A 23,761-nucleotide genomic window follows, 5' to 3' on the forward strand; every position below is an offset into this window, starting at 1 on the left:
GTGAAAATGGAGGATGATCACATCAGATAACAAAATGGAGGATGACTATATCATCACATAACTGCCAAATTATATCATCATATAACTGCCAAATTACATCACTGCATAACTACCAAACTGAGAATCATGACCCAGCCAAACTTACACATAACATTAACCACCACAGCCAGCATTACTCTCGGCTTGCACCTCAGTGTTCGTTACTGCCACACGTATGTCGTTAATGTGCAACACTGTTGGACAGTAGATTTTTCACTATTGTCGGAAATGAGAAATGTTGGATAATGGGACAGTTGATAAGTGAGGAGTAGGTATGTATACTTAGCAGGGCTATATGCAATACCTTCTGTTTCGCTTCCAAATTGATACTTCTTTGCCTCTTGCTGCTGCTATCACTAGCACTAGCACTAGTTCTGATGCATCTAGAAGCCTTGATGTACTTCACAGTAATCTTTTTGAAAAAAAATTAAACAGAGCAATAATGCTACAATGCTCAAGAGACGCGTGATACACAAGGTTGGATGCTGCTGCTTACGGTAAACTTTTTTTTTTTCTAAGTAGGGAGAGTTCACATTAAAATAACAATACAAAGTACAGTATAATACATACATAAACCACTATGACTACTGAGACATATGGGTTATAGGTTATATATAGGAGCCCTGGTGGCACAGTGGTTAAGAGCTCAGCTGCTAACCAAAGGTTGGCAGTTCGAATCCACCAGCTGCTCCTTGGAAACCCCATGGGGCAGTTCTACTTTGCTTTACAGGGTTGCTACAAGTTGGAACTGACTCGACAGCAATGGGTTTGTTTTTTTGGAGAGGAGTACCATTATATGCCTGGCAGCACGATCACTTTGTATACAAGAGACATGAGACACAGGTGTTACATGCAGACAGCTACTGCACCCACCACATCTGGTTACGTCTGCTATGTCCTATTCTTCAGTCAGGATTTCTGAACACTATCATAACCTTATGGGACCACGTACATGTGGCTGGACATTGCCTGAACAGATGTTATATGCCGCATGACTGTATTTGTTTCAGTTTTAATGGTTCCAAAAGATACACTTTTAAAAAAAAATCCACATCAGTGAACAATATAAAGTAAAAAGTGAAAATCATCTAATTTCCCCCTCCCCTCAATCCCACTCTTCACTGCTAAACATATGGTGGGAATCCTATTGATAGGCATAAGAAATGAAGTATCTACTTAGTTGTCATAATCTAATCAAATGATTATTTGGATCTCACTGCCTTCTGCCTTCAAATTTCTTACATAAAGTTTCTGCTAGAGATAAGATTTTACTACCTTACTGTGTAAAAGCTACCCGAACAGGTACCCGAATCAAGTAATTACTGCAAACAGAAAACTAAATAGTTTAGGTAGTTTTACAAGAGAAATTAAGTGACTTTAATTGCTTTATAGAAAATTGTATTGTTGCAAGTAAGTATCTACATGTCTAACAGGAGCCCTGGTGGCACAGTGGTGAAGTGCTCAGCTGCTCACTCAAAGATCAGTGATTAGAACCCACTAGCCACTCCACGGGAGAAAGATGCAACAGCCTGCTTCTGTAAAGATTATAGCCTAGGAAACTCTACGGGGCAGCAGCTCTACCCTGTCTTGTAGGGCCACTATGAGTCGGAATCGACTTGACAGCAATGGGTATGTATTTAATGTCGTGCTGTTTTAGAACAGATACATCCAAATGTAAAAGGCTTGTTACTAAAACTATAGAAACTATACTGAAATTCTACCATCAAGAGGTGGGACTTTGATTAATTCTGCCTTAAAACTCTTTCATTGGAAAGCAATGGCTGAATTACTACTAGAGCGTAAATAAAGGTCTGCTGAATAAATGACAGTATATAGCTAGGAATATTAATACATTTAAAACTGTAAATTCTACAAAATGGTGTGGTTTTTAAAAGCTTTTAGTTTTGTGATATTTTAATCCAGAAATTGAACTCTGGGCAGAAGCCAATCTTCCTTACTTGAAATTTATGTTTTAAAATCCGGAGGGAGGAAACAGAAACTATTAGTAAAACCTACAGTACTTTCAGGTCCATAACTTCACAAATTGCTTAAAATTCTTTCCATTTGAGAATTTTGGGGGGGCATTTATCATTTATATAAGAAAGTTAATGATCAAATATTTAATTCAGAAGCCAAATGAATCACGTCAATTTCTTTTCAAAGATAATAACATATCACCTTATCTTAACAACATAATTCTTTCTAGAATGAATTACGTAAATGAGAATATAATCATGCAATAGAATCTATGCAGTCATTAAAAAATCCCTTAGTTGAAAATTAATTCTTGACATGGATAATATAATTGTTTAGTAAAAAAAATCTACAAAATAACAGGATGACATTTTTGATTAACATACATATTCACAGAAAGGATATATACCAAAACATTAACAGAAGCTATTTTTTCATGATGTGCCAGGACACTAGGTTGCTGTCTTTGTTCTTTACTTTGTATTTATACGGCTGTGTATATCTTCTCAGTACTCTGCACTGAGCACATAATATCTCTGTAATTATAAAACAAGTAACTGTCATAAAAATAAAAATTAAAAAAAATACTACCTTCTCCAAGGTTACACAAGCCTTCAGGGGACTCTCTTTTCTTAATAACCCCACTGCTGTGACTGATGGCAAAGCCACGAAGGACAATGCTTTGTGAATTTATGTCTACAAAATTCCCGGTAGAGGATCTCCCAAAATGTTTTATTTTTCACCATGCATCGGGAACCACGTCAGGTATCTTTTGAGGTTACTATGAAGTCTATATTAAAGAAGAAATTAAGATGAAAATATAGGGTGGAGCCTACACGGCACTACAGACAGAAGCACCACGCCATCATTCGACAGCAAAGACCCAAAAAACTGAGTAAAACAGAGACTAACATCAATTCTGGAACCCTAAGCATCAAATGAGGAGAGAAAGAACTCAGGCAAGCACTGAATGGAGTAAGAAACTGAGAGAGAACAGACGGCGAGGAGAGATATGTGCGGAGGTCCTCTATCAGCTGAAACAGCACAGATTCACCATCCTGTACTCCTGTTGGAGATCGGCAGACAGGGAGCACAGGAAAGCAGCTTCACAGAGCTCCCAGCAGGAGATGGTGCACCCAGTAATCAGTGATACATGCTTTGCCACCTCCCATTCTTCTCCCCCTGCTTGGCCTTCACCGCTTCCTAGCAGGCTGAGGTCACTAGGCTGGCAGAGAGGTGCAGACTACTTGCCACTTGGATTCACCCTGCCCACATCCAAGAGCAGTGGACAGGGAGTACAGGAAAGCAGCTTCACCAAGCTCTCAGCAGGAGAGATAACACTTGGTAACCATGATACACACTTTCCCACTCCTCATCCTTCTCCCCGCTGCTCGGCCTCCACTGTTTCCCAGCTACCTGCAGTTGCTTGGCTGGATGAGAAATGCTGGCTCCATGCCACTTGGATTTGCCCATATTGGAGATCGGCGGGCAGGGAGTATGGGAAACCAGCTTCACAGAGGTCCCGGGGAGACAGAGCACCCGGTAACCAGCGATATACACTTTCCTACCCTCCATCCTCCTTCCCCTTGCTCAACCTGTGCCGCTTCCTGCCGAGCACAGTCTTGGCCAGGAGGCACCAGCTCCGGCTCCGAGATGCCCGGATTTGCCCCAACCACACAGGGTAGCTCCCTCAGTGCAATCTCTTTGTTGCTGGTGTTCCCTTTTTCTGCTTCTTTTGGTTTCTTCCCCCCGCCTCTAGCCTCCTCCACCTCCTTTCTCTCGAACACCTCTGTGAGGAATGTTTGTTTCTTCTTGAAAAGCTGTGAAGCGCCACTCCTCTGGGGAACTGCTTCCTCAGTCCACACCACCACGCTGACAGGATAACTAGGACCTTTTTTGATTTTGCTCTGTTCTGTTTGTTCTTTGTTTTCTTTTTTATCTCAGGGCTTGGAGCCCCTTCTAACCGGGTTATACTGTAGAGCTTAGGAGCCACTTCCCTGGTTTGCGCAGCCATTGGGACCCCTGGGGGCATTTTTTTTTTCCTTTTTGTCTTTCTTCATTTCTAAGTTTCTTGTCTTTCTATAGTTACCTTCTTTTCTATCTCTTGAACACCTGGCACAGTGTGACATCTCTGCCCCTTCTAGCCAGACTGTATTGCACAGCCTGGGAGCCACTTCCCCAGTCTGCAAAGCTGCACCAGTGGGATCCCTGCGGGCTTTTCATTTATTTTCTCCTTTCCGTGCTTCATTTTTCTCCATTTCTTCATTTCTCGTCTCTCCACTCCAAAAGCGAGCTCCCTTAGCACTCTTTTTTTTTTTTTTTTTTTTGCTGTGTGTGTGCGTGTTTTTTTTTTTTTTATTAAGCTTCCAGTGAACATTTACCATTCCAATCAGTCTGTCACATGTAGGTTTACATACAGCTTACTCCCTTCTCCCACTTGCTCTCCCTCTATTGAGTCAACCCTTTCAGTCTCTCGTTAGGAGAGTTAGGGCCTTGCTCCGGATGTTGTGGCTGGTTTGACCTTCTATTCAGATCACTACAACTTTCTTCATACCAGCAATAAGGCTGTTTCCCTTTCCTACCATTCGTGTATTCACTGGGGTAGCACTTTTCATTTCCTTCAACCTTTCCTTTGTATTTATACCTCAGTTAACTGTTTGGCACAAGACGTCTAGTTTTCAGCCTATCTTAGCTTTCGACATGCCTTTCTCGCTAAGCTTAATCATATATAACTTTTGATTTAAAGGGAGAGACATGTGACTCTTCCTTTCACTTGAACACTTAGAGGCCCTTGCAGGGTTATTAACTGGCCTAATTTCAATATTGTCCTGTCCTGTTTCAGGCCATAGAGAGGGACAGAGATGGGGGAACAGCTGGTTGGTGGAGCAGTCAGGACACACACAACATTTATTAAGTTCGTCGTCTTGTATGTGTGCGGTCCATGGCGCCCTCAAAACAATTATGATAGTAACATCAAAGATCACTGATCACAGATCACCATAACAGATACAATAATAATGAAAAAGTCTGCAATATTGCAAGAATTACCAAAATGTGGCACGAGACATAAAGTGAACACATGCTGTTGGAAAAATGCTACTGACAAAAGCTTGCTTGATGCAGGGGTGCCACAAACCTTTAATTTGTAAAAAATACACTAAACGCACTACCTGCAGAGCACAATAAAACAAAGTATGCCTGTAGCTCTGCTGAAAAAAGGTTCAAGGTCCATTCTGAAGCTAAAAGATGGCTGGTTACCCAAAAAAGACCAGAAATACTATAACGTTCTTAGTTGCAAATTAGAAGAAATTATATGGATAGTAAGGAAGATCACTGATCACACATTAGGCTTTTCCCTTGATCAAAAGAAAACATTTTTATAGGATCAAGTACAAGTATGTAAAAATAACTTGATAATAGTCCTGTGTTCAGCTGATGAGAGCTACCTGGAAAGTTATGGCTCATAAGGAAAACTAAATTCAAGCTGTAAACACAGAACGACCTGCATCTCGAAGTAGTGATGTGATGCTGGAAGTGTTCGAGAAAACACTGGAAAATCTTAGCTGTTAGGAACGTAACTAAGAAGCCTTTTTCATTAGATGGAGCACTGAACTACACGGCCTCTAAGGATAATTTCAAATTTTACAACTTTACATACAGTTTAGTGAGACCTTATACTCTAATTTTGTTTTAAGAACTTTACAACAACAGGTATATCCCTTTCCTGCATGAGATATACAAAAGCTTTTCCAGTATCATACAACAGAAGAATAACTCAATTAGTGACCAAAAGGCTGAGTTCCTATTTTTGCTCTATTAAAAGCTATCTGACTTTAGATCACTTCCTCCATTTCTAAGTCTCTCATGGGGAGGAAGAGGCAGGGGTACGTGTGTGCGTGTTGAGAGTGTGTGTGATGTATTCTTAGAACAGCCTCAAAAGTCCTTTCAGCTCAAAAATTCTGAGTTGAAACTTCAACCTTCTCACCTTGATTATTTCCACCAACTGATCCACACCACTGTCCCCTGGAAATATTGGTTGTCCTAGCAACAGTTCAGCCAACACACAGCCTGCAGACCACACATCTGAAAAGAAAACAAAACCTTATTAATACATTACAGCCTAAGCTGAGTTGAGAAATGTTTGATATATATGTATTTTTAAATTTCCCTTTGATCAAAAAGAGTAGATATCACAAGAAAAGACTGTATAAACTCACTAAAGAGAAAAGAAGGGCAATAAGAACATTCCAAGAAAGAGTCGTCTATTAGTATCAAACATCAACTAACAAGACAGAGGATTGTAACACCAAAACAGAGGCATGACTACCTACTTATCATACTTAAAAAGAAGCCAAAGACATCCCTCTGTACAGCAGCAAGTGCCTGCAGAGGAGCTGCAAGCGAGCGTTCACGCTCCGTACACACAGGATCTTAAGTGTATTCTGAGGGAACGTTCTGACAACTTTTAATGATTGACTTTTATGTTGTAATACAAGTGACAGAAAAACGTGCTAAAATATATCATCATTTTTAAATGCAAACAAAATGGCAAAGATGGAGGAATATATTTTAGTTCATAAATCATAAAATAATTCACTTTTAATGTCAAAGTGGAAAACCTCAAAACAAAGAAAATTTAATTTTTAATAATTTAAAGTTAGGGTAATCATACATCCTGGCTTATACAGGATAGTCCTGGTTTACATCTATTATTTATTTATCTTATTGTCCACTTAAAAAAAAAAATCTATTTAACTTATTTATCTATTATCTATTCTTCATAGAGTTTACCGAAACAACACAACAGATTAAATGCCGGAGGTTATGAAACGCCTGTTGTTTTCCATTAAGTCAGGGAGATTTACAAAAATGTACTACAATGCTGCTCTCACCAGTTTTGTTTTATAAAATATTGTTATTTTTCATGAAATGTGCTATTTTGAAAAAATGTTAATGTGAAATGGGTTTTATTAGGTTAAAATGAATGGATAAATATTTAAGATTTTTCCCGGCTTTAATTTCTAATATGGTAAATATCAATAGATATAACCCACATAAACAAAAGCTCTTAGGAGTCCTCAATAACTAAAAGTGAAAAGGGGTCCTGAAACAAAACTGTTTTAGAACGATACTTAACAAATTATATGACCACTACCCAGCACTGCAGTATGAGCCTCTGACTAGCCCCTTGGTAACAAATGCAAATGTCACATGTTAAAAAACTAGTTAATTTTTACAAGCCAAGGGACCCCAAGGATCACCGGCTCCCACTAGACGCTGGGAGAGAGCCAAGGAACAGGTGCTCCCTCAAAGCCTCCAAAGGAATCAACATGGCCAACACCCTAACTTTGGACACTGGCCTCCAGGGCTGTGAGAAAATAAAACTCCTGTTGTGTTGTTCTAAGACCAAAAAAAAAAAACCTTTGACCGTGAATATTTCAAAGTGGACTTTCCCATATTTAGTAATATTTTCTATCTCTAAGGTATAATAAGAGTATGATGGGTTACAAAAAATTAGAATTATTTCTGAAGATGATTTCACATCAACATGTAAATTTTACAATCTTTAATAACATTATTGCAAGAGGGGTTGAAAAAAGATTAAATAGTAGAGAGAACTCCTACTGAGTTGTATTATTTTGTAAACAGAGTTATTAGAGAAATACCTATATCACTGACTTCTGTAAAAATCTAACATTTTAAAGCTGATTTTAAAAGTTCTATCAAATAAAAATGTATAAAAGAGTCTTAATGAAGCAGCTGTTCATCTTACTTTTAGATTAGTGAACGAGTTCTCCTAATTTCAACTCTACGGCAAAGGGTTTGGCTTGGTTTTTTAATTTTGGGCAGAGCATGGAACAGTTCTTTAAAAGTGAATGGAATGGACCACCACACTTTGTTTTAAACGAAAACGTATTTCATCTAACTACATGTTATCAGATTGTATCTATCTGCCATCATCAGTTAACCCACCCATCCAATAATCCATTCAATATCTGAGTGCCTTCTCTGTCCGAGGCACAGTATAAGGACCTGGGGATACGACAATGAAGAAGACAGGATCCTGGCCCTCATGGAGCTAATGGCGGGAGGGAGGAAGAAGCAGCAGACAAAGACTAAACACTGTGTTAAATACTATGGTGGAAACAAACAGGTGTTGAAAATTCCACTTATAAGGGGTGATCAGGGCCTTCCTCTTCAAGCAGGTAACTGACAGAAGCATGAGTAAACAAACTGTGCCAGAAGTTTGGTTTATTAAGGGATTGAAACATCAGTAAGACTACAGTATGGAGGATAAAACTCACATTAGATGAGACAGAAGGTATAGGAAGCCTACTCATGCAAAATCTAGCAGACCACGTCAGGGAGCATGCATTTTATTTCACAGTAGAAGCGGGAGACCATTTAAGAAGCGGTTGCCATAGACTGAGGTAAAAGACAAGTTGATGTCAGTGGACACAGAAATAAGCAAGCTAGAAATATGTATTACAGGATTTGTCCTGAATGCAGACAGTGAGAAAGGAAGGAATCAAGGGTGATTCTTTGGCTTCTGGTTTAAACGGAGAGATGGTAGTGCCATTTACTGGACGAGCAGCAGCACATACACGGTGGCGGGCAACGGGTCGGGGAAGCAGCAGCCTATGACTTCCTTAAACTTATAGTAAGTCTGAAGGATTGGAATTCACTGCCCGCAGGTATGGTCTTTGCAATAATAACAATATTCTGTACTGGATCACGACACATGTACCAACGGTATTCTTCTGACTAGACACAAACCATACATTATTTAACTGACACAGGATGTGTTCTCCTTCTCACAGTTGTAGTGTAAGTAGATGGTGTGACCCTGGACAAGATATTTATTCTGAGAATCAGCTGCCTCATCTGTAAAATGGAAATAATAGTAGAGCTTATATCTCATAGGATTGCTGTGATGCTTAAATAGGTGAATTGAAATAAACTGCTTAGGAAAGAGCTCTAAGACACACTATGACTTACAGCTTCCCAATGATTTAGAACACTTGTGCCAAATTTTTCTAGCAAATAATTAGAAATGAATGTAAACCAAAACACTAGTTAAAAGGCCGATATTCAGGAAATTACCTCCACCATGACAATTTTGCATTAATACCTGCCATTCTACCCAGATAAACTGCAAACTTCTTCAGGTCTGTCTTACTCCACGATTTTCTTCAGCAACTACTTCATAGTAAAACGCACACAGTTGGACTGCACTCATTCCCACTGAAGAACCTACCATTCTTTCTCTTAGTAATCACACATATATACCTACAACTGGATTGGCTCGCCCATCCTTGTGCAGAGAGAGGATTTAGCCCACCGCTGCTGAGCTGATTTCAACTCACAGCAACCCTACAGGACAGAGGAGAACTGCCCCACAGGGTTTCCAAGGAGCGGCTGGTGGATTTGAACTGTCGACCTTCTAGTCAGCAGCCTGAGCTTTTAAGCACTGCACCACCAGGGCTCCACAGATAACTTATATGAGTGTATAATCTTGACCATGATAGGTCAGGAAACTTGCTGGTTCACAGAACAATAAACTTTTATCAAATATCTGTAAGATAGTACAGATGGGCATAATGAGGACGAGACGACTAAAGAAAGCCCTTGAAATGAAACATGGAATTCTACTCAAAGGGAAGACCTAAAATTATAAAGTACATACGTGCGCCTAAGACTATTTCAGCTCCAGCTGCATTATGGAGAATTTAGGACCATCGTACTCTAAATGATCTCTTTGTCACAACAACACAGATTCCACTCTAGGAGGATAAACTATCTCTGGGTACCTTCTATACCCATTAGTTAAACCGTGTTAGCTTTACCTATTTGAAAGAAATTCTATTTGTAATACATATAATCTAATTTGAGTTTCTGTTTCTAAACTAAAGAATTCCCTTTAAGGGCAAAATATGTAACAGTAAAATAATTCTGACATCCACTTAGCTTCCTATTCATGCCCAGATGATCATGTTCTCTCTTCTTATTCCTAACTAGTGGACTAAAGAGTAATGGGATAGAAGAGGAGGACAATGAAGATTGAAGCAAACTGTTTCTATCCAATTACCTCTGTCATTAAACATGTCTGGTGAAGACTTCAACGGAAAGCCAGATTTTTTAAAGCTGTTTTGAAATTAAATAACCAACTGAAACAGCACGGTAAGAATGTAAACTATAAGGTCATTCTAGCGCTTTCATCATAACCTTAATGAACGTCAATTTTCCTACTAATAACCAAGCCCAGAAGTGAGTATTCTGGAGGGAGGGAGAGAGGAAAGAAAAAAGAAAAGATACACTTAGGGTTTATTTAAAATTCTCAGTTAAAAACAAATGTATTATATACAATTATAAAGGACTACCATTATTATTCCCTCTAAAATCCAAGAAGCCTAAAAGTAGAACAGTAAGTATATCTTAAATTCTAAAAGGTCGTTTTCTAAATTCTACACATCTTTGGATATCAATCATTAAGAAAAAATATATTTTAGAGCTTACCCACCTTTACATTTAAGTGAAAACAGTCAACGGTTACTAACAAAGACAGGTTAGTAACAACGGCCAGATGGACAAGAACAAGATGCGACTAGTAACTGTACGGTATCATAATCAGATTCAGTACCTACCTATGCTGGAGGTGTAATCAGTGGCTCCAAAGATCAACTCCGGTGCCCTGTAGTACCGAGAACAGATATAGGAAACATTGGGCTCTCCTCGGACCAGCTGCTTTGCGCTAATGAAAAAACAGAAAGCAGAAGAATTTTAAACAAGATCTAAACCTTAAAAGAATTCACACTGCTATCATTCACAACTCTGAATACTTATCTAAGATTCCATAATCCCAATCATTCAACATATGAAAAAGAAAATATGAACTATAGTTATTTATTTCCAACAAAAACATATAATTTTATCACGTCACAACGGAAAAAAAGATTTTAAAGAAAGCATCTGTCAACCATTATCTAAGGAAAAGGAGATAAAAAGTCACAAAAGGTTAAATGTTGAAATCCTTCTGTTCCTCTGTTCCCCAAATTTTACTTCTAAAATACAAAGAAGAAGGGTCAGAAAAGTAAGGGGTCCCCTCTCCCATCAAAAAGCATGATAATATTCTTGGGTTACAGTACAAGAATGAATATTCATCATCAAATATGCTTGCTTTTGTTTTTTTTTTTTAAAGGATATGAAATTGGTTACTGTCTTACAATTTGACTTTTGACTCAGGGTGACTATCCCAAGGCTTATAGATGTAATCTATTTTATTTCTCTGCCATCTTAGTCAATTCATTAACTGTCTAAGCATTCATTACCCGACATATTCCAAGATGGCAGGTCTTTTCCTTTAGAGCAATTATTCACAGCTTATGAATCCCAGCTCTGCTGTGATGAGCTTCATTGCATGTTCTCTTATTCCAACTCTCTTTCCGCAATACTTTGTGGCATGCGCTTTAAACATCAGAGTTAATTTATTTATTGAGGTATCTCTCAAGATAACTTGAAGAGCCACTGAAATAAAAAAAACTGCTCTAGAAGCTAACCATTTTGACATACAAAAATAATAAAGCTAAATACAGGAAATAAACATAAGCAAAAAAACCAAACAAGAGAAAAGGTAAGTGCAAAGAAAAGGTAAGAAAACTGTGAGGTAAAGGTACAGGACAATCAGGGAAAACAAAAAAAAGAAGTCACAAAGGTCTCAAACCCAGGCTTCTTTTCTCCCATTTGTTTCTGGTCAATGATAATCTGTATTGCCTTCATCACCAGTTTTGAAGGGGGAGGGCAGTTTCATTTATAACCATCTTCCCAGATATTGACACACACCAACCAGGTCATAAATTAATCAGTATTAATCCCTGTTTTTGCTGCATGAAATTTAAGATGCTTAATTTTCAGGATAACTGATAATCCCCCTCTCTTCCCCCCTCAAAATACACACACATACAAAAACCCAAACCTGTTGCCATCCAGCCAATTCCGACTCATGGCAACCCCACACATGGCAAAGTGGAGCTGCTCCAAAGGATTTTCTTGACCGTCATCTTTACAGAAGCAGACAGCCAGGCCTTTCTTCTGTTGTGTCTCTGGGTGGGTTCAAACTTTAGTAGCTGAACACAAGCTGTTTGTGCCACTCAGGGACCTAACTGATAATACCTTTTTATTTTCAAATTATATTGTCAGAAAATTCATTATAAAACAAACAAGAAATATTGGAAGCTTTGCAGCCTGTATATTTCTTCACTACTTGATGAAGCTACCTTCTTTTTCTTACAAGTGAGGCTGGCTGTAACTCTCCAACCCTCTGAGGGTTGAGATATATATGCCCTACTGTCCAATACAGTGGTCACGTATAGTCTTAGTCCTCCAACGGCTCAACTAGGCCTTCAGGTAAGTCCTGGCCCTGTTCATCCAGTAAAGAACCGTTAACAAGGGAGTAATACTGCTGATCATTTAAGTCTCCACCAGCCAGCAACTAAGAATCTAAAATGTCTCCCAAACCTACCTGACCAAGCCAGTTTTATTAAAAGCAAAAACAAAAATGCAGACTTGTTATCAGAAGGTTTGTAAAAGTGAGCTATTACCATACAAGTAAAATCTCCCTTCCTAATTGATTAAAACAAAGCTATCTCTATGTTCCAAGAGATTCATGCCAACAGTGCTCCAACACTATGATGAGAACAGAAACTCTACTAAACAACTTGGTGCCTCTAGTGTCCTTAAGTCCTTATCAGTCAGACACTCTCAGTGGGAAAGGCACCCCATAACAGTAAAACTGGATCTGATTTGAACAGTTTGTCCTGTAGACAGTAAAATAGTAACTAGTAGCAATCAGGAGTTCTGATTCAATCTCCTTCACCTTTTCTTACAGTTCAGGAAACAGGGTAATGACCCGCAGGGCGTGCTGGATACTGTGACAGTACTGGTACCAGTTTGACAATAAGGCTTTCAGTGCCTGATTTTTCAGAAGTAGATAGCCAGGCCTTTCTTCCAGGAAGCCTCTGGGTGGACTCGAACCTTCAACATTTTGGTTAGCAGCCAAGCATATTAACCGTTTAATTAGGAAACAGTAAAATACGGGCAGTATGTACGAGAACATGCTCGTTAGGCTAAGAATTTACTCATGACAGAGCAGGTGTGCTTTTTTTTTTCCTTTCTTTATTTCTCTCAAGAGACAGCTTATAGAAAGTATTCCTAGTGTTAAGCCCAATGTTTAAACTGTGCATTGATGTAAAAGTGTGACAAAAAGGGAGGAATACAGATATCGATAGGTGTGGGTCAATATGTAATGTAGAAAGAGCTAAATGGAAAAATAAGAATTTGTTAGAAGGATGAAAAAATAAATTTGAGAGAATCCAAGTTACATGGCAACATTTTAGGAACTGAGAGAAGAGAGATTAGGTGATTACACCAGGGAGGAAGTAGCAGGGCCAATACCTGAGTTACATGGGATTATAAGTTTGATTTTATGTTGGAAGGTTAGACCAGAGAGTCACAGGTGCTAAACGCTACAGAAATGGAAAGAATGAAACTTTACCATGAATTCACAGGAGTTTACCAAGGAATGAGTTTTAAAAAACAGAAAGTGAACTGAAATTTGACGGTAAAAAGGGAGAATAAGAAGTTATTGAGGGAAAGGATGAAGACACCGTTAGACTTTTTATTTCATCTCTAAACTGAGTTGAATTCTGAAGTTAAAAGGATATACAGTATGAATAATCGATATTTTTTAAAAATTCTCATTGAAAAAGGAACATACTCACCTAGCAGAAATCCAAACAATACTAAAGTACAACCAATAAAACAGCAAGTTTCTCAACTATACCACACTAGCAAAGTTTCCCTTCCCGGGGCAATAAAATGTTACAAGTTTCTTATGTATCATCATGCATACATTTGTATACACACAGCCACGCTATTTGTTTTTAAAACACAAGCGGGAGCGTAAACCAAAACCTGTTACTGTAGGGTCGATTCCGACTGACAGCAGCCCTAAAGGACAGCGCAGAACTGCCCCGTAGGGTTTCCAAGGTTGGAATCTTTATGGAAGCTGGCTGCCACATCTTTCTCCCACAGGGCAGCTGGTGGTTTCAAACCGCCAACCTCTCGGTTAGCAGCCGAGGGCTTAAGTACTATGCTACCAGGGCTAAATATAATCTTGACCTTGCTTTTTTCATTTAATATTTCTTAGAAGCCATCCCCTTTCAGTTCACAGAGAGCTGCCTCATACTTTTTCATGGTTGCACGAATCACATTATTTGTACAGGTACCATCTCATCACCTATTTGGTCATTTTCCTACTGCTGGACATTTATCAAAAAATAACAACAACAAAAAAGCTGTAGTAAAAATCCCTGTATATACACCATTTCATAAATGTGTGAGTATTCCTAAGAGAACGATACCTAGAAGCAAAACTGCTAAGCAAAGACTATACATTTATAATTCTGACAGAAATTATCAAAACTGCCCTCTCGCAAGGAGCTACGTTAGTTTATACTCCCACCATGAGGACTAGTGTTTGGTCTGACATTATAAAAGGGATACATTTAAAAGAGCTTAGGGGAGGGGAGGGGACAGAGAGAGAGAGAGAAAAAAGACAGCCAGCTTACCTTCCAAAGTCACAGAGTTTTAAGACAGCTGTATCAGGATCCAACAAGAGGTTTTGTGGTTTAATATCCCGGTGGCAGATTCCAAAGGAATGGATATAGGCTAAACTTCGGAACAGCTGATACATATACAACTGGAACAGACAGCAGAAACTAATTGAATACTTCCTCTCCCAAACACGTCAGGACCCTTAAGCAGTAAACAAAGTAACTGATTTTCAAAACCAAACATGAAATGCTAGGGAATATGAGCACTTAGTCAATCTTCCTTTAAAATGTTTCACGTCATTCCTACATGAATTCACTACCACTAATGAAAATGCTATTAACCATATATTATATTTGCACTGTCCTTTTTTTTAATAACTTTAAAAACAAAAAAGCTTTACAACTTGCTTTGTAACTTTTCATATTACTAACATTGCACTATAAGCCTGTAAGATGGTTTTCTGATTTCATTCTATTATATTAAGCTGTTTAGTGTAAAAAAATTTCCGGTATTATCTTTAGAATATTTATAACATGTTCCTACGTCAGCCTCAGAGGTAACAAAGACCTAGGGAAACCCACAGGTGGACTGTGAAAATCTATAATCAGTGATCAGGCCATCAGTAACCCCGTTAGTGGCATCACCACTCTTTGTGTTAACATCCTTCAGAAATAAGTAGACTTTAAAATGTCGTTAAAAACATATGCCTAGCTGATTAGTGGTATCACTGTGGATTTTTACAATTTTATTACAGAAAAAGATACGCTGAGAAATTAGCATGCATGGAAGAGAGAATCAGGCTCTTGACTGGAAGGACTCTGTGGAGAAAGTCAGTACACTCTGTTTCTCAAAGTCAGCGTTGTGGTCCACTTTTAACTCCTGACTACTCGCCTCTGAACTCGACCCCTAAGTTACACACTACAGAAATAATTTTTGAAATGATGCAAACCAAACACACCAGTGTCTTGGTAAAAAAAACAAACAAAAGAGTTAAACGTCAGTGACATATGACACCGCCTTTAACTATAGCTAAGGTTTCAGTGAAAGTGAACCTGAAACTTACTTTCCTTCAAAGAGGCCTGATGAGAACTCCAGGGCAGTGAGTTGGATTTCAGTACATCCTAAATGTTAAATTCAACTAAAGCTGGAGAACTAAGCTTTCTATAAAACAAAGCATTATGTACAACTCCAGAGATAAGATCTTCGATAAAATCAGTATTTCAACACAAGACAGTTAGGTATCCATCCATACATAAATTTTTTTTTAATTTCATAGTTCTATTACTGTATCATTGTTCACAGAATCAATCTCCAAACACTAAAGCTTACTCTGCGAGCTTACTCTAGTTCATTACCGCTAAGAAAATGACCTCCCGTGATAAACAGGAGCTGACCGGCATTCATCTACTCAAGAAGAGGCTTCACTAGGCTATTAATGAATAAGCCAGCAACAATCATGGGCGGCAGGGGTTCTCTGTCAAAAATGCTTAAGTGATAATGAAAGAAAAAAAAAAAGAAAAAAACCTGCTTAAATGCTTAAATGGGGTTAATTTTAAGATGCAATTTTACTGTATTCTTTGATCTGAAAGATCTACTCTATCTCCGTTCTTATCTTTTGGAAAGTCAAGATAAAGGATGAAATATGCAATTTTTGGTCTGATTTTTATCTTCACTCTGTAAAAGTATAGAGAGATTTTCTACACTAGAAGGATAACAATAGTAAGAAAAACAATTTACCCTGTGCACTATCCCACGTGCTTTGCATGTGTTATCTCATTTAATCCTTATAATAATCCTATGAGAAGGGTACTACTATTATTTCCATTTTACATATACAGTAACCTAGACACAAAGAGGAGCCCTGGTGGTGTAGTGGTTAAGAGCTCAGCTGCTGGCCAAAAGGTTGGCACCTAACAACAACAACAACAACAAGGCACACAGAAAGTAAGCAACTTGCCCACTAGTATTCTGTAGTGGCTTAGGTAAGTACTACTCTTTTAATTATGACTTCTTTATTCTGTCCTATTTTTACTCTATTAAATAAAGGTACAAAATTTTAATCATTAAGTAGCTTGCCCACAAAGAAAAAGACCAGAATGATAAACTCTGAGAAACTCAAAGATATTTAACACATTTTGAAATTCAACTGATTCTTTTAACATGTAGTAACTAACAAACCAAGTGGGTTTCCACCCATTTGTTTAACTCTTGCAACCACCTAGATACACATTAATCCTCATTTTTATAGAAGAAGAAATAAAGGTTAAGAGAATGATGAGAATTACAAAGTTATCAAGTCTAACTTAAATCCAATGCCCTTTCCTCTCTGCTACAACATGTTTCAAACAAACGGCAGAATGACAATCTTTTTTATGACTCACAAAAATGGACCCAGTGTTCTTGTGTACTTAGCCTGATCCTTTAACACATCTTTTCAAATAAAAAGATTTAAGTTAGGCATTTGTTTTAGAGTTGCACTTTAAAACCCACCTACCTTTGAAAGATGCTCATCAAACAAAGTAAAGATGCTCAAAATCTTTTTAACTTGTATATTAACCACCAAGTACAATGTAACCAGTAGTACAGAAGGGGTGAAAAAACAGATTTGAAGCAATAAGGTCATTGAACATTCTCAATTACTCCCAGAAAAAGTGAAAGTCAATCACAAACAAAAAATGTAGTTGCCATTTTGCTAGTGTGTATGTCAAACAGATCCTTTTCAGATGATGAGGTCCATGAAGGTAAGAGTTGTATATATTTATCATTTTTATTTCCATCTCCCAATCCAAGTATTTTTCACGTAATAGGATTACAATAAAACTACGCAGAATGAGTAAGTGAATGATTTCCCGCTGCTAGTTGCTGTCCAGTCCATCCTGATTCACGGCAACTCCATCTGTCGCAAAGGAGAACTGCTCCACGGGGATTTACAAAGCTGTGACCTTTGGGCAGCAGACCGCCAGGTCCGTTCTCCCAGGCACCTCTAGGTGGGCTTGCATCGCCAACCTTTCAGCAAGTAGTTCAGCGCTTAGCCATTTCCATCACCCAGGGAATCCTTAAGCGAATGAGAGTAACTCATAACTCACCAATTCCAGTCATTGTTTTTTATCCAATTCCAGACATTTAAACCTAAGAATACATCTGTGTCACCAAAGAATAATGCCTAGGGCCAGTAACTCTGACTCTCAAAGGACAATAGCTATTTAAAGGAATCATACATTTCCCCAGAAGGGGGTGAAGCGTATTGCGATTGCTTTGTTTTTTTTTTAAAGAGATATATACATATATTATTGAAGCACAGATAAAAATAACACCTGGAATTTGCTTCAAAATTAACACAGGGACTAGAGAGTAGGGAGTTCTTGTTAGGTGGTATGGAGCCGGTTCCAAATCACAGCGACCCTGTGTACAATACAACGAAACACTGCCCAGTCCTGTGCCGTCCTCATGATCGTTGTTATGCTTGGCCCATTGTTGCAGCCACTGAATCAAGCTATCTCACTGACGGTCGTCTTCTTTTTTGCTGACCTTCTGTTTACCAAGAGTGATGTCCTTCTCCAGGAACTGATCCTCCTGATAACATGCCCAAAGTATATGAGATGAAGTCTCACCATCCTTGTTTTTAAGGAGCATTCTGGCTGTACTTCTTCCAAGACAGATTTGTTCGCTCTTTTGGCATTCCATGATATATTCAATATTCTTCGTCAACACAATTCAAAAGCATCAATTCTTCTTGGGTCTTCCTTATTCAATGTCCAACTTTCGCATGCATATGAGGCACCTGAAAACACTATACTGTGGGTCAGGCGCACCTTAGTCCTTAAAGTGACATCTTTGCTTTTTAACACTTTAGTGAGGTCTTTCATAGCAGATATGCCCAATGCAACGTGTCGTTTGATTTCTTGACTGCTGCATCATGGGTGTTTGTAGATCCAAGTAAAATGAAATCCTTGACAACTTCAATCTTTCCTCCCTTTATTGTAAAATTTATTTCTTTCAAATCACTTGATATTTTCAGTAATAAGAACAAATGCTTTAGGTAACTGAAGAAAGGTCCTGAAATAGCAAACTTTCTGCGGAGAGATACTGTTTGCTGTCGAACCGATTCCACCTTATAGAGACCCTACAGAACAGAGTAAAACTATCCCATACGGTTTACTAGGCTGAAATCTAACAGGAGCAATTCACAAGGTCTTTTCTCCCGTGGAGTGGCTGGTGGGTTCGAACAGCCGGCCTTTCAGTTAGCAGCAAGCACTTAAACATTGTGCCACCAGGGCTCCTTACAGATATGGTAAAATAAAATAATTTCGCACATTTTTCTGTTAAGAAAATAAGTATTGCTTAGCCAGGAATCAATACAGATCTGCTAATACGTAAATGGGTCCCTGGTGGCGTAGTGGTTAAGTGCTGGGCTAATAACTGAAAGGTGGGTGGTTGGAACCCACCAGTCACTCTGCAGTGGAGAGATGTGGCAGTCTGCTTCCATAAAGATTTACAGCCTTGGAAAGCCTATGGGGCAGTTCTACCCTGTCCTATAGGGTCGCTATGAGTTAGAATCGACTTGATAGCATTGGTTTTTTTTTTTTTTTTTTTAATAGGCAGATAAATTTGGAGGGTAGATTCAAGAGAGATACCACTATACTCCTCTTTTCCAAGGAAATGTTGCCAATTCAAATGAAACCCAAAAATGAATATGATGTGATTAATGTCACTGAACTGTATTGTTACCTATATATTTACCACAATAAAACCAAAGAAGAATACAAATTTCTAGCTGCTTAATCAGTTTTATAACACCTATATTTTGTGTTTTAAATTGTGTCATTTTTTCTTCTTACCAGAGAAGGAATGGAGCCCTGGTGGTACATTGTTTAAAGCACTTGGCTGCTAACCAAAAGGTCGGCAGTTCGAACCCGCCAGCCGCTCTGCAGGAGAAAGACGTGGCGGTCTGCTTCCGTGAAGGCTCACAGCCCTGGAAACCCCATGGGGCAGTTCTGCTCTGTCCTATAGGGAGGCCTGCTCTGAGTTGGAATCGACTTCACAGAATTGGGTTTAGTTGTTTTTTTTTTTTTTTAAGAGAAGGAATAAAATACTTTTTTAGGCTTCAGATTATGCTGCAATCATTTAGCATTCATTTGCTGAATTAAAGAGCTAGGGGAAAAAATTGCCCGACCCATATGTACTCTTACTGAACGTGCACAGCACATCACTTTCTAATCTAGGGTTAAGGCCTTTTATTACTTTTACTTTACACTCCACAAAGTATTTTCTCAGGCGTTAATCTCATCTTACACACCAACAATGCTATATACTACGGGTGAAAAAGAAATGACAATTTTATCAACACGGAACCTAAGTATAGAATGGACTGGTGACGTGCCCTAGGGACATAATTAAGTAGCAAAGTTGGGTCTCAAAGCTAGATCTTCAGGATCCAAACCCAGGGTTCCTTCTGTTTCCTAAATGCGCCACTGTTCTGCACTGGAAACAATATGAGCCACAGGGTTGACCTCTATCACCAACATTCTAAACTAAGCTCAAACATTTACTCTATACTTAGTGAGTTCAAAGGACCACATTGTTGTCCTAGTTATCTAGGATAGGATTTGCTATTCTAAAACCAGAATGAAGTACTAAAGCAAATTTAGTAGGAAAGCTGTGTCATTAAGTTCTTACTATCAATTTGAAGCCCTGGTGGTGCGGTAATTAAGAGCTCGGCTGCTAGCCAAAAGGTCTGCAATTTGGATCCAACAGCCACACCTTGGAAACCCCATGAGGCAGTTCTACTCTGTCCTATAGGGTCCTATGAGTCGGATCGACCCGATGGCAAAAGGTTTGGGTTTTTTTTGGTTTGGTATCATCAATTTACCTATAGCCTCAAGCAATTTTTGATAAGCCCGAATAAAAGGTGGCACAGTAGAATCCACCGGCTGCTCCTTGGTAACTCTACAGGGCAGTTCTACTCTGACCTGTAGGATCATTATATGACTCGGAATCGAGTCCGTGGCAACAGGGTTTTTTTTTTTTTTTTTGGAATCAGATTTGAATTCTTCACACTGAATTCAACAGAAATCTTGGACTACTTGCCAAAACAGTCTACCTATCAAAGTCCTAAAAGAAATTCCATCAGTAATGTTCTTGCTCTGGCACTCATTTTATTATTGTGAAGTTTAAAAACCGTTAACTACTAAGGAAAGCTTCAAGACTCTGACCTGAAGACACTTAAGAGTTAATACCATTTTATTTTCTAGGGTCCTTTCTATAAAGGGTGAAACACCAAAAATTAAAGAGTTAATGAGTACCATAAAAATGTATTTAGATATCTGAATTTTCAAACTTACTCCTAGTTAATTTTCACAATGTCATAATTGATAAAATAAGAATGTTTCTAATCATCTATCACAACTTTATTAGAATTATGTTGGATAAATTCCTAGCCATTCTGCCATGAGTTCTAGCAAATAAACAAAATGATATCAATATTATGTACCAAAAAATAAACAGCATCGTGATAGTCTGTGCATATTTTAAGCTACTAAAAGTTTAAACTTCAGCTATGGAAGCAATAAACATCTACAAATGGAATTTAAACACGGAATTTGATAATATTTATAACTATACTTAATAATGATATATTCCAATTTCAGTCTGTGATGCAATAAAAATATCAGAAATTAAATTTAGAAGTGCTATGCCTAGCAGAATTAAAATCCATAATTATGTGTGAAAAAATTTACTACAATTTGCCATAAAATTGGGGGTGGGGGGGGAACGCTGCTGTTGAGTCAATTCCAATTCGTAGCGACCCTAAATCTCCCCAGTAGGGTTTCTAATGAGCAGCTGGTGTATTCGAACTGCCAACCTTTTGGCTAGCAGCTAAGCTCTTAACCATTGTGCCACCAGGACCCCATAAAGACGAAAAGCATCTTTTATACCTGAGTCCTGAAGGTTTAAGATGAAAGCTTCACATTTTAAAACTGTACAATACTTCACAGTTTTTCCCCGAATATTAAAAGTGATGTGGTAAATACAGTTTAAACGCACCCAGCACTCTCCCTAGCTAAAACTAAATATTTTTCAAAATGGGAAAGGACTCCGTTTTTACATACCTTGACATAGATCACAGGGAGCGTCTGTTTGGCTCGACTATAGTGTCTGGCAACTCTGTATACTGTTTCCGGAACATAGTCCAGCACCAGATTAAGATAGACCTCATCTTTCTGAAAGAGTTAAAAAAAAAAAAATTAGAAACTAGTCTTTAAATACTCAAATTACAGTAAACTCTGTCTACATTTACTTATTCAGATTTTGAAAGAAAAGACTCATATTCAATTTTAATTATGCAAAATTAATTCAGAAGATAACCATAATAGTACAAACAAGTATACTATACCTTCTTACTAATAATTCCATGGAAAAACTACAGCCATTTCCATAAGGTTAAGATTCTCAATCATATTTAAACTATTATTTTGCTTACCGTGAGTTTAAAAAATATATCACCTGTCACACAATTTCATACTAGAAAGTCTGAGAATCAATGTCCTATATCCTATCAGGAAAGATGGCACAGTAGTAGAGAGAGTACTGAATTGGAAGTTAAGAAACTTGGATCTCTATCTAGTTCAAGCTCTGCTGCTAATTTTTGTGCACCAAGCCACTTCATCTCTCTGGGCTTCAGCTTCCTCAACTGGCTGGACTGTCTAAATAATCTTCAAAATTGCTTTCACCTCTAGAAAAAGATTCTACAGTTACCAGAAAGTATGTAATTGGTCGAAAAACCACTTGTACTCTATAATTGACTGAAATAAGGCAGTGAGTTACCATAGTCACAAACTTATTTCAGGTGTTCTATTTGAACATCCATTCTCAGCAGCATTAAGATACCAATCCAAGATCAGTGGAAAGAATGGAATTCCAACTAAATTCCAAGTGGAGAAGAGGAATCGAGTGTGACCCTTAAACTTGTTCATGTGAACAATGTCAGACACATAAACTGACGCAGAAAAAACAATTGTGAAACACTGTGTTCACAGTCTAGGGTTGCCTAGTGGGTATGGAAATCTGCAGATAAAGAAACTTTGTCTTACCTACCAAAGTGAAGTGGAGAATTTAAATGGTCGGCATTTATTGAACACTTTCTAAATGCCAGTTGCCACTGCAGAGGAAGTTAAGAGAAGACAATCTGAAATGAGCTTGAAAGGAGCATTACAGATAGGGAGAAAACTATATTCAAGATGTGGGGTCAAAGAGTGCAGCAGGGCTCAAGAAACAGTTTAGTGAGACAGCATGGCAATGATCCTAGCATCTTTTCACTATCCCTCAGCCCTTCATGTCCCTGTCCAGCTAAAATTCAGTATATTATCCTTGCTCTCTTAACCACTGGAGGCTTCCAGAGATCAGTTCTAAGACCTTGTCTGTTCTTTACCTAAACTCATTCCTTTGATGGCCTCATCCAATCTAATGGCTAAATACTACCTATACATTGCTGACTCCCAAATTTATACACATAGCCTGGACCTCTTAACTCCAGGCTAGTATTTCCAAGTCTAACAGGCATCTCAAGCTTAACATACTCACAGCTAACCTCCTGATCTCCCACCTCAAAATACACACCTCCCTAGGTCTTCCGCTTAAGTCAGCTAATGGCAGCTCCATCTTCCAGTAGCTCAGGCTATGAACCTTGGCATCAGCTATAATTTCCATCTTTCTCTTCCTCTCCTCGGCCCTATGGCCACCATATACACACATTCCACACATCCAATATATCAGAAAACACTAATGGTCCCACCTTTAAAATCTATCCAGGATCTAATCACTTCTTAGAATCTTCACGGCTACCACCTTGGTCTAAGCCACTATACCTCTCACCTGAATTACTGCAAAATCCTCCTAAATGGCCTGTTTCCACCCTTTCCTCATTACAGTCTAATATGAACAAAATGTAAGCTAGACTGTATCTCCTCTACTCCACCTAAGAATCAAAGCTTACATCTTTATAAATGGTCTACAAAGTTCTACACGGCCACTCTGTCTTCTACGCCCCTCCTCCACTACTCTCCTACTGCTCACTCATTTCTAGCCGCACTAGCTTCCCTCTGCTTCCTGAACACATTAGGCAGGCTCCCACTTCAGG

The 23,761-nt window shown here is 38.5% G+C and overlaps 1 protein-coding gene across 3 annotated transcripts in view; it reads right to left on the reverse strand.

The window, feature by feature from the left end:
* GSK3B (glycogen synthase kinase 3 beta) overlaps nucleotides 1-23,761 on the reverse strand; it is a 292,562-nt gene that overhangs the window by 87,041 nt on the left and 181,760 nt on the right. For all 3 annotated transcript variants that reach the window (XM_049877389.1, XM_049877373.1, XM_049877381.1), the window contains exons 4-7: nucleotides 21,735-21,845; nucleotides 14,640-14,770; nucleotides 10,659-10,765; nucleotides 5,999-6,096 (exon numbers count right to left, since the gene is read on the reverse strand). In XM_049877389.1, coding sequence (XP_049733346.1) covers nucleotides 5,999-6,096; nucleotides 10,659-10,765; nucleotides 14,640-14,770; nucleotides 21,735-21,845 — 447 coding nt within the window. The remainder of the gene's footprint in view (nucleotides 1-5,998; nucleotides 6,097-10,658; nucleotides 10,766-14,639; nucleotides 14,771-21,734; nucleotides 21,846-23,761) is intronic.

This window comes from Elephas maximus, chromosome 1, assembly GCF_024166365.1.
Source record: "Elephas maximus indicus isolate mEleMax1 chromosome 1, mEleMax1 primary haplotype, whole genome shotgun sequence".
NCBI classification, from domain to species: Eukaryota; Metazoa; Chordata; class Mammalia; order Proboscidea; family Elephantidae; genus Elephas; species Elephas maximus.